Source organism: Psammomys obesus, unplaced genomic scaffold (genome assembly GCF_907164565.1).
Source record: "Psammomys obesus unplaced genomic scaffold, mPsaObe1.curated_primary_1811, whole genome shotgun sequence".
In the NCBI taxonomy this organism is placed as follows: domain Eukaryota; kingdom Metazoa; phylum Chordata; class Mammalia; order Rodentia; family Muridae; genus Psammomys; species Psammomys obesus.
The window spans coordinates 10159270-10175434 of NW_026592732.1; the positions used below are offsets into that span (position 1 = coordinate 10159270).

Genomic DNA, 16165 nt, shown 5'->3' on the forward strand with positions numbered 1-16165 from the left:
CAGTGAATGTGAAAGTCATTTTAATGAATCAAAGGATGATGGCAGCCCGTGCATAGCTGTGGAGTTTAGTAACTGGGATCAAACTGAGACAAATCATTTTCTCAATGTAAAAATGGCCATTGCTCAATTAAATTACAGCCACACAGTTCATGTTACCTGGGAAGATGAAATGAATGGATTGAAACGCAGAAAGAGCTTTTTTTTTTTGTAAAATATGTACATCATAAAAGGTGAAAAGAGTGTGGGGGTAGGATGAGGCAGGGGAAGGAGAACTACAAAAACATTTTGCTGAAATAGGTCATAATAGTATCTAATTAAAAAAATTAAAAACAATATATATATAACATGTATGTCAAGTGGTTCTGTCTTTGGATATTATTTAGCATGTCCCTAGGTTCTCTTAAAGAAAATAACCTTGGGGATATTCAGTTAGTTCCAAAACTGTAGCAATGCTCAATCTGCTGGCCCTTTTCAGTCTGACTCACACTGCTTGCCTCTCTAAATGCAACAACCGTGTTAGCAAATTAGGGTTCTGGCACATTTGTCAGACACTCGATGCCTTTCCATGTCATTTTGCTTCATGCTAACATTTGAACGTGTGCATGCTGGTATTTATGTGCACAGGATTTGAGCAGTCAGGAAGAGATGACAAAGTCACCAGAAAACTCATTATCTTATATTACTAATGTGTGCTATTTTAAAAAATTGAATACCCTAGAGTGGTGACTCATACGTGTATGCAATGTCAGAACTTGGAAGGCTGAGGCAAGAAAGACCGCCATAAATTTGAAATCAACCTGGGCTACACAGCAATCACCTGGACAGCTTGAGCTACAAAGTTGGGCCTTATCTCAAAACATAAAAAAAGAAGAAACAAAAAAGGAGAAAGGAAGGAAGAAAAAGATAAAACAAATATTTTTTAAAGGAGGAACTGCATTCCACCCTGACAGAACTCCCAGAGAGGATAGATGCTAAAGCAGAGTCTAGAACTGCTACTCTGTAAAGCTATATGGTGCATGAGAGACACCACTGCAATCCCTGCTCTTTGCAAGTGTTTTATGGTTTAGGACACGTTTGTACTTTGCTTGCTTATATCATAATGTTTCCGGCTCACGTCTTCAAAGCAGCTATCTCAATTGACATCTTCTTTACAGACGTCAATCCATGTAAGTCTACAGGCTCTGGAAAGGGTGCACAGCCACTTGGCTGTTTTTTTGTGTACAAACTTCCCCATGTTACATATCCTCATTTTATCTTTTTCTTCCTTCCTTTCTCCTGTTCTATGTCTCCTTTTTGTGTTTTGAGATAAGGTCCATCTTATCTGGCACAAGCTAGCCAGGAGCCTACTGTGTAGCCCAGGTTGATTTTGAATTCATGGCAGTCTTTATTGCTTCAGCCTCCCTAGCTCATAGCTGGCTTTAGCTGTCAACTTGACACAAGCTAAACTCACTTGGGATGGGAGTGTCAGGGAGGAGTTGTCTACACTGTCTTGGCCTGTGGGCCTGTCTGTGTGCAATTGGGAGCTCACCAAACTGGACTCAGGAATGAATTCCCTGAACTTATTTTGAGATCCTAGAGTGAATAAATTAGTGTGTAGAAAGCAGTTGCTGTAGCAAGAAGCAATAGGTTTCATTTACCTAAAAAAGCAAAGAACCTCAGCTAACTGAGGTGCTGAAGGAAGGCAGAAGGAACACGGAAGGAGATCTTAAGGAATTATAAATATCCACCAAAGCTTTGGTGATAAATGACAGAAAAGCTATCTGTGGGCTGGGGAAGGGACCCCGCAAAGTGCTTGTTGACTGATGACCCGAGTTCCAATCACCAGAAGCTATATAAAAGCAGGAGACGGTAATGCAAGCATCAGCTCCACAGGGAGATGGGAGATGGAGTCAGGATAACCTACAGACACTAGCCCAATGGTGACCATCATTTACCTAGGTCAAACAAGATGGAAGTGGGACTAACACACAAGTTGACCCTCATAAGCACAAACACATGAAGCACACACACAAATGCACGCCATATCTTCTTTCTTGCTCAGCGTCTTGCTTTATGCATCTTTCTTTCCTTCCTTACTGTGTTATATAGTACAGTTGCTCACTTTCATCATTTTGTATTATCATTAACAGCCCCATCTACTTAGGGCATCATGTCACTCTGATTTATGAAGAAAGAAACAAACATCACTCAGAGATACAGATTTGAGGACTTAGTGTGTCTTCTTAAGGGACTGTGTTTTTGTCTGTGTGTAGGGTAATTTTATTATGGCTGGGGATGTATATCTTGTATTGTTGAAGTTGTTATTTGGAATTTGACATGTCAATAGGATGGTCCTTATGAAAGTAGCATAGCTGCAGGAATGACTTGCAGTGGACTGTGCACGGAACTAGTGTTTTAGATATTCTTTCGGAACCTGCAGAAGATGAAAGCTAAAACACAGTTTTCAGACTTCTATGAATGTATGAATCTGGACATGACTTCCGTTGCGCCAGTGAGACTCACACATGACCAAGAAAATGGAAGTGAAGCAGGGCATCTCTTTGCCATTTGGCTTTAACGTTGAAGGTCTGTTTCTCAATCCCCACATTGCAGTTTGTTTATAGAACTGCATCAGTTCTCATGGCAGCATCCCAAGTCCCCACTTTGCTCATTTAATCATGTTGTTTGTATATCTTTCTTTCTTTGATTTCTTTCCTTGTCTGGGTCATGCTGTCCTCCGATGATTCAAATGTTTACACTTTTGTTGCTGGTTCTTCTGTTGGTAAAAACATACCTTATGGAAAATACTGTGTGAGAGTGGATTACTTACTCAAAATTTTTGCTGCTCCAGTCTATAGAGCATGATTATATTAGGTCTTCCTCTTCCAGGCCAGAATATACTCCTTATGCCAGATTATGAATGAAATGATAAATGTCCTGTAAAAGAAGAAAGAAGCTTTAAGAACCTCTTCATCCTGCCACCAGGGAAGTGAACTAGTTGGGCCTCAGCTAGGGCTACTCCTTTGTGTAGCATCTCAGAAAGAAGTTGTATAGAGCAGAATCATAGCACATGTGTAGCTACTATGTAATTATAGAGAAACAAAACTTTCTCAGTGGACTCATTCTGAGAGTCAGAGATTGTTAACAGTGTAATGTATGTAGTAAAAGCTGAGGGATGTTCAATTCCTTCATCACTTCCATAGGCTCATTGAGTGATCTCTGTCTTTCTGTGTGTCCATCTCTGTGTACGGATTGACAGATGAATAGGTAGATAGACGGGTGGATGGATAGATAGATAGATAGATAGATAGATAGATAGATAGATAGATTGTAGGTGTGGACTCTTTATCCCAAAATGGCCTATAAATCTCTGCATAGTTGAAAATGAATTTGAATTCTGATCCTCCTGCCCCACCACAAACGGGTTTTACTGAGTACTGGGAATTGAACCCAGGGCCTCCTGCATGCTAGACAATCTACAACTGGCACTGTGATGGATAATCTTCTTATCTTGGATTACAATACACCTTGGCTGTGTCTGTATGGATAGTTCAGGGGTTGTTAGATAATAAGTGCTCTGACATAACTGTGGTTTAATTACTTCACCTATTCTTAACATTATGACATTGTTGGGAGATAGAGCAAGTAGGAGATGGCCAAGAGTAGAAGATGGGGGCCCAGCCAGGCACTAGATCACTGAAAGAATGTCACTGGAGGTGGGAGGGGCTCTGGCTTGCCCTGGTATCTTTCTACAGTCCACTGCTTCTTTCCTGACTACTGTGATATGAACAGCTTTATTTTGCTTCCTGTCTGTGGTGATGTGACCTGATTATCATTGCTCTTTGTCCATCATGTTACTATTGGTCCAGAAACAACAAAGTTGGCCTTGATTGAATCAAACCTCTGAAACTGTGAGCTAATTGTACCTTTATTCTGTTTGTTAGTCATTATGCCACAGAAGTACAGGCCAAGTCTCTAAATATTATAATACTATAATGTATTTACATAATATGTAACGTATTTTATATATAATTTAAAAAACAAATAGAGCTTTTCTGTTAAAGATCACTGCATTTACTTTTGCTTCAGTGAACCTCATAATATTAGCTGCTTTAAAGCCATTGCCTAGCATTTCTGACATTTTGGACTTTTGAGTTTACCTTCTTTTGATTTTTTTTCCTTTGAAAGTATGTCTGGAGCAATTTTGGATTATGTCCTAGACATTATTTTTCTAATCTCTGGGTTTTGTTCTAATCTTCTGGAAAGTATTAATGCCTTTGCTTAGTAGAAGATGAAGTTGATTAGACATGAACTCTGTATTACTTATGTAGGAAACAAGTTAGATCTTGTTCAGCAATTCCAGCAGGAATTGACTCGAACTCTCCTACTTTCTGTTCTTCTATCCAAGTCATTTGTACTCTGCCTTCATGTTGTTCAGACTAAAGTAGAGCCTAGCCAGAACTCGCAGGACTGGTACATAATGCAGTGTTCTCTTTTCCTGAAAACTCTCTCACTTTTAAGCTGCCCTTTGACACCATTTCCTTACTTCCCCATGAATCTTCAGGAGGTGGAGCCTGACTAGGAGAAGTCACTAGGATTGGGCCTTGAGGTTTATAGCCCTGACCTGTTTTCTGTCCCATTGTTGCTTCTGGTTCCTCTCAGCTGTATAGAGGTGAGGGGTCCCACCCACAAGCTATTCCCATACTTTCTCACCACAACAGACTGTATTCTCTCAAATGATAAGCCAGGTAAATCTTGTCTCCTTTAAGTTGCTTTCAGGTATGTGATTACGGCAAAAAGTAACTAATACGCTGTGATAAAGCTGAGAATATGAATAAGACACATTAAGAATGTAATGGTAGCTAATGAATCTAGAATAATTTACAATAAATATGATCTTTCACATACTCTTGTTTTAGTGTACAACCTTTCTTCTTTTTTGTTTTGTTTTGTTTTGTTTTGTTTTGTTTTTTGTTTGAGGCAGGGTTTCTCTGTTTAGCTTTGGCTGTCTTGGACTTGCTTTGTAGACCAGGCTGGCTTCCACAGAGAGCCACCTGCCTCTGCCTCCAAGTTCTGGGATCACAGGTGTGAGCCACTGCACCCCGCCCAACCTTTCTTCCTGTATATCATTATAAAACATGGTATGGTATAACGTCCCTGTGCTGAAGTGGAGGTGAGTGACATTGTGATATAGCTGTAGTCCACTACATGAAGGTTTCTTGAACACATGGACTGAAATAGTGATATTATAACAGTTTATATGAAAATGGAGATGGCCACTAAGTGAATATCCCATGATGTCATTATCTTGCATTGGAAGACGGTAGCATGAGAGCCCATCAGCCAGTCAGGATGGCATGCACTTTAAAATGTACCCTTTCTGGAATTTTCCAGGTAGTATCTTCAGTGAGGCTGAATGCAGTTGACTGAAACTGTGGAGATATGAGATCCCAGATTGTTGTAGATAAATAAAAAGGTTTATGCATACTTGATGTTTCTAAGGCTTATGTGTTTTGGGAGAAGTTCATCTCACTATCCCTATGCTTTCCCAGTCATAGTTCATATTACCATCTCAAAAGATACTTATTTCCTTATTTAGATTTGGATAATCTAATAAGCAGATTTTGACAAACTGCTGGATAACAACCAAGAGATATAGTAATTTTTAAGTTACCAACAATCCACGATGAAAGAATGTTTATTATGTCTGTGAGTTTTTCATGGAGTACGTACCAGATACCTCTAAAAAGAAATTTGACCTTATATTTTTGCATTCCTTTCATGTTTAGAATTTTTTTAAAGTCTTCATTAATTACACTTTATTCACTTTGTATCCTACCTGTAGTTCCTTCCCTCCTCCCCTCCCAAACCCTTGCTTCCTTCCCCTTCTGCATGCATGCCCCTCCCCAAGTCCACTGATAGGGGAGGTCTTCTTTTCTTTCCTTCTGATCCTAGTCTATTATTTTATGTATGAATGCTCTGCCTACTTGTACACCTGCACACCAGAAGAGGGCATCAGATCCCAGTATACATGGTTGTGAGTCACCATGTGGTTGCTGGGAATTGAATTCAGGCCTTCTGGAAGAGCAGACAGTGCTCTTAACCACTTAGCCATCTCTCCTGACCCTTAAATTTTGTTTTTTAGCAAAATGTTTTCTTCTATTTTTAAAAATATTGATGATTGAAATTAAAACTCTAATTGTCTCTGCCACAGGCAGTTTGAGAAATACTAGTGTAAGTTAAACACTAGAAATTAACTTTGGAGAAGAACTTTAAAATTACCCATTTTACATAAAATATGTTCCTAGACTATAAGTTGATTATGTAACAGCTCCTGTATGATGTGGGATAGGCTGAGTATTTTTTTTCACATGTGTGTGCAGTGTATGTATGTATGTATGAATGTTCACCTGTGTGGTTGGGCATACCTATGTACATTTGAAAGCCAGGTTTCGACACTGGGTGTCTTTCCCAGTCTCTCTGTCTTATATATCGATATTCTCTCTCTTGAACTTAGAGATGGATGATTTGGCCAGTCTAGCCACCTACCTGTGTCAGGGAGCCTGTCTCCACATCCTGTGTGCTAGAATTACAGGCAGGATGGCTACGCCCACCAACATTTACCTGAGCACTTGGGACAGAACTCTGGGCCTCATGCTTATAAGACATGCGCTTTACCCATTAGACACCTCTCCAACTCTGCCTTTTAAATGAGCATATGAATGTTTGTGAGTATTGTGTAATATGGAAATGTGTGTGCTTCGCACAGGGGCACGCGCGCATGTGCACGGCCGCCTCCTGTGCCTCAGGTGCCTGTCCCAGTGTGGGAGGCGAACGCTCTTCTCAAGCTCTGAATAGCTGCTTGTCTGGCAAGCTTGTTTTGTTATAGATTGATCAGTGAAAAATATGCTTTAGCCTTTACCTTGAGACAGAAATAAGCAGGAGGTTTGCCAAGTTTCTGTAACTTGCCTGTGAGACCTTGGACCATGTCTGCCATACAGGAATGTGGTCTTTGAAAACAAGCTTAACTGCTTCACTAACCCTGTCCTTGGACCAGTGTGAACTGTGTTTGCTTTGTCTTTAAAAAGGAATTGGAAAACAAACTTTAGTAATGAGTGATAGCCCTCTCAAATCTATCCTCAGTTTTCTGTCTCTTCCTCTTACCCTGTAATTTCTCAATTGCCACTCTCTCTGTCGTGTCCCGAATTACTTACAGTTAATCTTGTTTGGTTCTCTGCTGCTGCAATAAACACCATGACCAAAAGCATCTTGTAGAGGAAAGGGTTTTTGGCTTACACACCTCCATAACAGTCATCATAGAGAGAAGTCGGGAACCATGAAAGAAAGCTGTTTACTGGCTTGCTTTACATAACCTGCTCAGCTTTCTTTTTTTTTTCTCTTCTTCCTTTTTCTTTTCTACTTTTTATTGATTCTTTATGAGTTTTACATCATGCACCTCAGTCACATTCATCTTCCTACTCCATCATATCTGCCCTCTGCCCTTGCAACCTCTCCCCCCCCACAGAAAAAGAAAAAACAAACAGAAAAGTAAATGAAACAAAGCATAGAAAACATCTCGCCATGGAAGCTGTAGTGTATCGTAGTGTGTCACAGTATACCCCTCTGTCCATACATCTTACTTAGAATGTTCATCATAATGAGTCATTGGTCTGGTTCAAGGTCTCTGGTTCATCTGTCACACCTATAATATTGGATCCTCACTGGGACTTCTCCCAGTTATCCTGTTAATTGCCCTGTGTCATGGAGACTGCAGCTTTGGCCAGCAGGACCAGCCCTTTCACACGCTCCCACAGTTCAGAGATGATGTGGATCTGGCCTGTGTGATTCAGTTGCTTTCTTATATTGTCTAGAACCACCTGCCTGGGGATGGTGCTGCCCACAGCTGGTGGGCTGGGCCTATTCACAACAATCACCAATCAAAACAAAGAAACAAAAAAGCAAAGCCCCACAGACATGCCCACACGCCATCCTCAACTGAGGTTCCTTCTTTCCAGCTGACTCTAGTTTGTGTTAAGATGACAGAAACTGACTAGCATAGCCACTCAAAAAACTCACTCACTTTTACCTGAACTCAATTTGGCTAGGCTGGCTGAACAGAGAGAACCAGGAGTACCCGACATGGGCTCTCTTGCCAGTGAGATTACAGGCAGGCCACTAGGCTCAGCTTTCTTATTTCATGTAGGTTCTAGGGGATGGAGATCAAGCCCTCGTGGTTGCACAGCAAGCACTTTACTGAGCTGTCTCCCCAAGCCCTGGTGCTGAAATGTTATTATAAAAGTGAGACCTCTGAGGGCCACAAAATCTGAGGTTCATTTTTCTGGGGAAGGTGACATAGCCAATGTATAAGATAAGGAATGCAGCAATTTAACTTTCATCTGAAATTAGCCTTTTCTTTTGATTCTTCATCATTCAGGTTAGAAGTAAAGCTGGAGTGCAGTTGGAAAAGAAACAATAATAGCAACAGATCTATTAACTAAGAACTCCCTGTGCAACTGACTGTTAAGAAAAACAACCTGTTCTCTTTTCAGAGATGAGAAACAAACATTCAAAGTAAGTTTAGTGACAGAATTTCAATGCAAGCTTTTCTGGTTGCAATCTCTCTCCCTTTAACAGTGTTCCAGAACAATCACTAGGGGGCCATGCGGAAGTTGGAGTACCTAAGAAGACACGCTTATAATAATCAACACAGTGCTAGAAAGGAGTCTTCCTTTCCTCACAAGATGGGTTCATCCTTCAACATTTGTAATTTGGAAGACACAAGTTGAAGTATCAAGTGATCATTCATCAGCATTTACAAAGGCTGATAGGGACAGAGAAGCAATAGATGCGTTCTCTCATGAATCTTACAGATATTTATGCTTGTCAAAGTGTTTCATTTGACTACTTATCCTCCTGGCCTATCAGAGGTACAATTAAGATCTCTAGAAAAATTACAGAGATAAAAACAATTGCTTACTATCTGTCTTTGCACGGAAAATGGAAGAGAAAGCCTAAATCTTTTGAGGTTATTGATGAATCAGTCTGCCTTCATCATGGACTTGAAAGCCATCTTATAGTAAAGACAAAATTGGTTCTTGGCTATTTATGATTAAATTTTTCTTTCTCAAAGATTGGGCTATGCCCCACTCATAACCTTGATTACAAATGGTTCTGTACTGTCTGTTCCAGGAAAAGGCAACCATGCTTTTGTTTCAAAAAGGTTGTTATGACTACCTGTTGTTATGACCACCTTGCAATCATACCTTTGTTTCAGAAGGTTGTTATAACCAACTTGTATGTTCCGCTTCTGTAACCCAGCCTATTTGCCTGCCAAATTCTCCCATCTGGAAAACACTACCCCTGAACTATTAAAAACTTTCTCCATGTCCAAGACTGATCTCTTGAACTGTGCCTTTTAGGGAAAGACAGCCCATGTACACAAATACAAAAAGCTTGCTTTAATTAATTTGGCCATGGTGATTTGGGTCAATGGTCTTTCTCCTCAAATCTGTGGGATTATAAAAATCAATCACATATTCATTCTTTGATACCTTTTCTAGTTTATGAAGAATACAATTGGGATAGGTTGATCTTGTAGGTAAATATACTTACAAGTTGTTAAGGTTTTGGACCCGAAATATCTCCCGCAAACTATGTGCTTTAAAGGATAGGCTGTCCACTGATAGTGTCACTGGGAGGTAGTGGGGATTTGAGGAGGAGGAAGGGACTAGTTAAGATTCCCCTTTAAAGGTGGACTGGAATCCCTCTCTCTCTCTTACTTTCTCTCCTTTCTGGTCACCTGGAGATGAACAGATTTTCCTACCACATCTTCTCAGCTAGGATGGCCTCTTTTATCACAGGCTCAAAAACAATGGAGCCAAGTGAGTATGGACTTAAATCTTTGAAACCATCATCCAAAACAAATCTTTCATTAAGCATAGTGTGACAGTAATGAAAAGCTAGCACACAGATTATTTCATTGGTTCTATAAATTAAGATTTTGTTTTGAGCCAAGTAGTTGTTTTAAATTAAATCTATTATCAGCATGATTATATTTATCCTAGCAAGAAATTTTTAAAAGGTTCTTTTATTTACAGAAATAATCTTTGCATCAATTTAACTTTCTGTATGTGTGAGGTGATTAAGACAGAGTCACAATTAGAATGATTCCTCTAGTACTATCCTTCCTGCATCCTGAGTAACAGAAAGTCACTGGTATTAACATTTCCCCTTTACCCAGTTCCTGTTCCCTTATCACATTCCATCTACAGTCCCTCCCTGCTTTGAAATGGAGAAAGAAGCACACGGGAGGGTAAGTCTGTTTTCTGTTTTAAATCACTGCATCCAGCAGTGTTTATGTCTAATTTTTTTTGTGTGTGTGTGATCTTGGCAATTTCTCCCTCATTCTCTCTTCAATACTTCTTCCTATGCTTTATGGGTTGGTGTCTAAGTGCTTGCCACCTACAGATACATTTCCAAGCCACAGTCAGCCTTTTTCCACAGGAGGCCTGAAATGTAATTTTCGACATTTTTCCTCCCCTCCCCCATCTGACGTAGCTGCTATTAACTTTCTCCCACCAACCACCTGTTCCTAGTCTGTCATCCTTTAGTTTTCTCTCCTAACAGTTACCATTTCTCACCTTTGTTAGACTGTTTATAAACGTGCACCCAATGGCTACTGTTTGAGGGCTTCTCAAACAAGTTTTGTTTTAGGCATTTTACATCTATCCACTCACCTATTCTGTGAGATTAATACAATTACATAGAGGGAAGCTAATGTAAAGACAAGTTACCTGGGGGCAGTGGAATCTGCTGAGTCTGCCTAGCTTCATTGCTACCTTTATATAATGATTCTATCTCTAACTTCATCCTTAAATACTCCTGCCCCTCGATCTCCCACCTCAACCCCTCAGCCCACAGGCTGCCGACATTCCAATCATTTCCCTCGAGTCCATGCTCCCAAAGCCTTCACATCCTTGTGTCCTCTCTGACATACTGGTGTTCCCTTCCTTCCGGAAATTTCCTTCTGGAAACTTCCCTCGGAGCTGAAAGTCTCCACCCTGCTCTTAGGCACCCTCTCCTCATCCAGGCCTCTCCCTGGGCAACCAGTACGCATGCGAACGGCCCAGCTTTGCATGGCCACGGGGCCCGGCTCCCATCAGCCCCCGCGCGCTGTGCAGGCTGGGGGAACATGGCCGCTTCCGGTCTTGCACTCAGCCTGGCGCGGGGCTGACAGCGGCTGCGGTCCCGTGCGCTCCTCCTTCTGCATCTCGCGCCGGCGGCGGCGGAGGGCGCAGCGGCCTCCTGTTCTCGCGCCATGGAGAAGAGCTCGAGCTGCGAGAGTCTCGGCGCACAGCCCCCGGCAGCACGGCTGCCCAGCGAGGACTCACTGTCCAGGTGAGGCCGGGGCGAGTGAGGACAGTAGCCGTGCCGCGCCGGGACCGAGGCCGGAATCGAGCTTGGATGGAGACGCCAGGGCGTGCGGGAGGAGACGCTGGAGCTGCTCGTGCGGGAGGGAGGGAGGGAGGCCCGGCTGTGAGAGGATGGAGACGCCGGGGCATACCGAAGGAGAGGCGGGGCCTGGGGGAGAAGAGATGGAACGGGCAGAGTTGTGAGAGGATGAAGAGACCTGGGCCTAGAGAGGCTGGGCCGTGAAGAGAGCAGGAACCACGGGCGGTTATGGAGAACCCGGCAGCTGTGCTTCCTCTTCTGGGCCTTGGGTGTGAGAGGTGAAAATGCAGTTTCTTTATGGCCACTGCCCCTCTTCATGCTCGTTTACCGTCCCTGGAGGTTACTCCAGTTATGCTTAAGGACACAGCGATTTTACTTTATCAGGAGTTTTGTTGTCAGTGGCATGACATTATCACTCTTTTGTCCTAGTCACAGAGTTTGGGGGCCAGCCCATCACCAGACAAGTGGCCTTGGAGGACACTCTGAGACAAACATGCTTAGCTTTTGAAATGGGGAAGGGCGCAGCCTCCCAGAGCCAGCTTCTCAGCCAGTGTAAACATCAGTGACATTACCAACATAATGTACATTATATATGGTGTCTGTTTGGGGTACTGTTATTAACTGTAGATAATAGCATCATTATAGACTTGTTAGTTTAATTTTAAGCTTAATGTAGGCAAACAGTCACAGGTGACAGGCAATGTACAGGCAAGGTAGACTGTTATTTTCACTCACTATGTTAAGTGTATATCTACATTATTTCAAGTTTTCTTTTGTTAGTCTACAAGCGAAGTATTTATGTTTGACTCTTGTAGCTCAGCTTGTTTCTGTCCTGTCACTCTAAAGTTGTTCTTTATCTTTTCTTTTTATACAGAGGCTCAAATAAGAAATTATCTTAGGAGTTTTCTTTCACATACTCTACAAAATCATCTTTAATATCGCTTAGTGTATCACACAGTTTCTTTCACCCAGGTGACTGATGAATTTATTACTATTTAAAATGTTTTTCTGTGTGTGTCCTTGCATGAGTTTATATACAACGTGCGTTCAGGAGCCCAGGAGGTGAGAGTCCCTTAAACTGTAGGACAGACAGGTGTGACCCTCGTGTGAGTGCTGGGAACTGAACCCTGGTCCTCTGCAAGAGCAGCCAGTACTCTCAACTGCTGAGCCAGCTTCCCAGCTCTGACTTAAATTTTTACGAGAAGTATGCAAAAATTCGTAATACTTTCTATTATGTTGGAGAATGGAAATCATTCAGTTTATAACTGAGGTTGATAAGGCACTCATGTTTGAGTAGTTAGTTGTATATTTTTGACCCTTCTGGGAAGAATATAATATGAAAATGAACACTGTAACTCATTTCAGGGCTCACTGGTTTTTTAAATGGTCATACTCTGGTGAATTTGGATGAAAGGCTTTGGAAGGTGTGTTTTCTTGATGGATTACGTAAGTCATTTTGGATTTGTTGCTGGTTTAACTTTATCTTCTGGGTCAATATAGATCTGACATTTTGGCTTTAAAAAGCCAATTCTTTTCTTTATGCAGCATTCATGTAGTTTCCGATCAACAGTAGTAAGCAGTGTGTGGTGAATCTTGCTTGGTACTGCTGTCTCTATCTAGGCAGCTCTTGCCTTCTATGCACACATCAAAATTTAACATACAGGTTGTCCATCTGGTTCTATAACTTTACTTTTGTTGGTCTTGTTCAGATTCTTGGTATGTTCTATGGAATATAAACATAAATAAATCCCTACTGTAGGCCAGTTGTGAAGGCTCAGATAGACTTAACCTTCCACAGTTTACTGTAATATTACACTTAGGTCTAATTTCCATCTTCCAGCTTTGGTTAAGCTTAGGTTCATCCTCAGCTTACTTCTTTGTGAAACCACATGACACCCTGTGTGGTCTTTATTGCAGCATTTTCTTTTCTGTGCACAGTCCTCTCTTTACTGAGCGCCTTATGTCCTTTGCCGGTTTGTTTGTCTGTTTGTTTGTTTGTTTTGATTACTCTGACTCCCTATTTGCTAATTTTCCCTGTCAGTCATTTTAATGTCTCCTTTTGCTTCAACATATCCTCATGATGTAGGTATTATGGGTTGTACTTATTTTATTTTGATTTTTATCAGTTGCTTTCTGGTTGTTAAAATTGTTAGCTTGCATGTTCCATGTCCTGTATTTATACTTAATTTTCATTTACAAAACAAGAACATATATACGTACTGAAGGTCATTCACAAGTGTTTGCTTTTTTTTTTTTTTTGAGAACGACTCACTGTGTAGCCCAGTCTGGCCTTGAACAAAAATCTTCCGCCTTAGTCTCATGAGTGCTGTGATTACAGGTGGCTACCATCTCTCCTACCTCGCAACTTAATTGCATTTTTAAATTGCACGTCTTTCTTAAAATTATCATTATTTGGCAATAGTGAATCCTGGGTTACTGTTTCTGGGAATTTTAATTACAGTCTTATGAGGTAAAGAGTTGCCAGGATTCCTAAAGCATATTTTGTTGCAAAATCTCACCTGTAGTTTTAGCTTTAAGGTCACTTCAAAGTGATACTTTGGTAGGAAAAATGTTTCCAGTTTTTTCCAGTAGTGATAGATTTATATACAGACACATTCTTGTCTATTCAATTGTGACTTGTGGTGTGCTTCCTGAGGCAGCTGGCCAGGACTAGTGTTAGAAGTTATGGCTTCAGGACAAGGTCACTGTCTGGCTGCTTGTCTCCCTTGGTTTTGTTATTACTAGCACTTAGTCAGGTACTGTTTGTATTGGTAATCTAAAAATCATTTTGAACTTTATTACTTATAGACCCTAAAATAACTTTAATATTCTTATTTAAGATTCAATATTATTATGAACTTATTATCAAAATTCTTTTCCCTCGTTATTTGAGACAGGATTTCTATCGTAGCCTTGGCTGTCCTAGAACTTCCTCTGTAGATCAGGCTGGCCTTGAACTCAAGAAATCCACCTGCCTCTGCCTCCTGAGTTAAAGGTGGTGGCTGGAATTAAGCTACCACCACCTGGCTTACTATGAAGACTTAAAAAAAAAAAAAAAAGCCTTATTACTATTCAAAACTATGAAAGCTGAGATTAAAGCTGAGATTGGTCCTGTTTGCTTTTTTTTTTTTTTCTTAAATCTCATCTTTAAAGGGAATTTTCTCTTTGCCTTCTCTGTATTTATTATTTACAGCTGTTAATTATGGCCAAAAGTGTAGACTCTAGTACTTTTCCTAAAAATAGGATTTCTAATAAGATACATAAAATACATTAAAAAAAACTATCATGATGGAGAAATTATATAAGAGCATAAATAAATAAAATCAGTGCAACCTGACTTTGTACCCAAGGGGAGGAAATAACTGGGCAGGGCACAGATGGCCAGAAGATAGGAAGTTTATTTTGGAAAGCTGCCAAGTTAGTGCTATTGTATTAAAGAACCACTAGGTCCTAAGATAAATGTGTTTTAAGGTTTTGAATAGTGGAAAGTCTCCAGATTCTAGTATGGAATATTTTCCATTTTCTAGGGAAAATGGCCTTGAATAGGTGTAGTCCTTGCTATCTTTGTGCCTTGTTAAATAAATGGCTGAATCTCCTGAAGAGAGGCTTATCAAGGACTGGAATGAGTTTATAAGCCGGCTTCCCACAGAGTGTAGGTTAAAGTGTGCTTGTAAAAAGTGACACTGGTCAGATGGAAGGGGAGGAGGATCTCCCCTCGCAGTGGACTTGGAAAGGGACAGGGAGGAGGTGAGGGAGGGATGGAGGGTGAGATTGGGAAGGCATGAGGGAGGGGGCTACGGCTGGAATACAAAGTAAATATCCTGTGATTAATATTTAAAAAAATTAAAATTAAAAAAAGTGACATTGTCAGAAGGTTCCTGATACTCAGAGAACAAGGAACTGTGGGAGATGCCCTCCAAATGGAAACCATCATCATTTCAGTCCGCTTTTCCTGTAGTACTGTTACATGCAGCTAACTGTGCTCTGAGACCACCGAACAAACAAGCTGCGCAGCTCCTCACTGGGTACAAAGGACTCTTGGTAGGAACCACTTTCTTTCACAGACTATTGCTACTGTGAATATCCTGGAGCTTTTTGAATACTTTTTAATCTAGATTAAATTTTGACAAATAATTTCAATATAAAATTGGGCTTTCAATATAAAACATGAACTTTAAAAATATGCTTTAATGTATACCCCCCCCCCATCTAAAGACTGGTATGTGAAAAATTCTGATTTTTTTTTTTAATTTAGGTTTTATGTATGCACAGCTGGGTTTCTCCCCCCCCCCTCTCTCGTGTGTGTGTGTGTGTGTGTGTGTGTGAGAATGTAGGTACACATATGATAGAGGTTGATTTTAGATGTCTTCCTCTTCTCCATTTTTTTTTTTTTAAGTGGGTCCATACTGAAACTGGAGCTGACTACTGACTATTTTGCCAAGACTGACCAGGCAGTGAGTCCCTCTACCCTCACCATCCACCTTTCTTCATGCCCAGCACCAGAGATACAGAAGCACACTTACACCTGGCCTTTTTGTGGGTGCTGGGTATCTGAACTCCGGCCTTCATGCCTGCACAGCAAACACACTTTCTCTACTGAATTGTTGCCTAGGTCCTAGATTGTATGTTTTTATTGATATTCTAGTTATGTTTTGCAATGCTTATGAGGGAGCCTAGGGTTTTATGTCTGCTAGGGAAGTAGTGGTATAAGAATGATTAATGTGCCACCACAGTG

General features: G+C 40.9%; 1 protein-coding gene across 4 annotated transcripts in view; it reads left to right on the plus strand.

Annotated features, from left to right (window-relative positions):
- Positions 1–11136: 11136 nt before the first annotated feature.
- Positions 11137–16165, plus strand: part of Mtmr2 (myotubularin related protein 2) — a 54477-nt gene continuing 49448 nt past the window's right edge. For 3 of the 4 annotated variants that reach the window (XR_008721061.1, XM_055615417.1, XM_055615416.1), the window contains exon 1: positions 11137–11376. Coding sequence is in view for 2 of the 4 variants with exons in the window: in XM_055615417.1 (XP_055471392.1) it covers positions 11297–11376 (80 nt within the window). In the remaining 2 variants the exon portion in view is untranslated. The remainder of the gene's footprint in view (positions 11377–16165) is intronic. The other variant, XM_055615418.1, reaches the window with a different exon arrangement.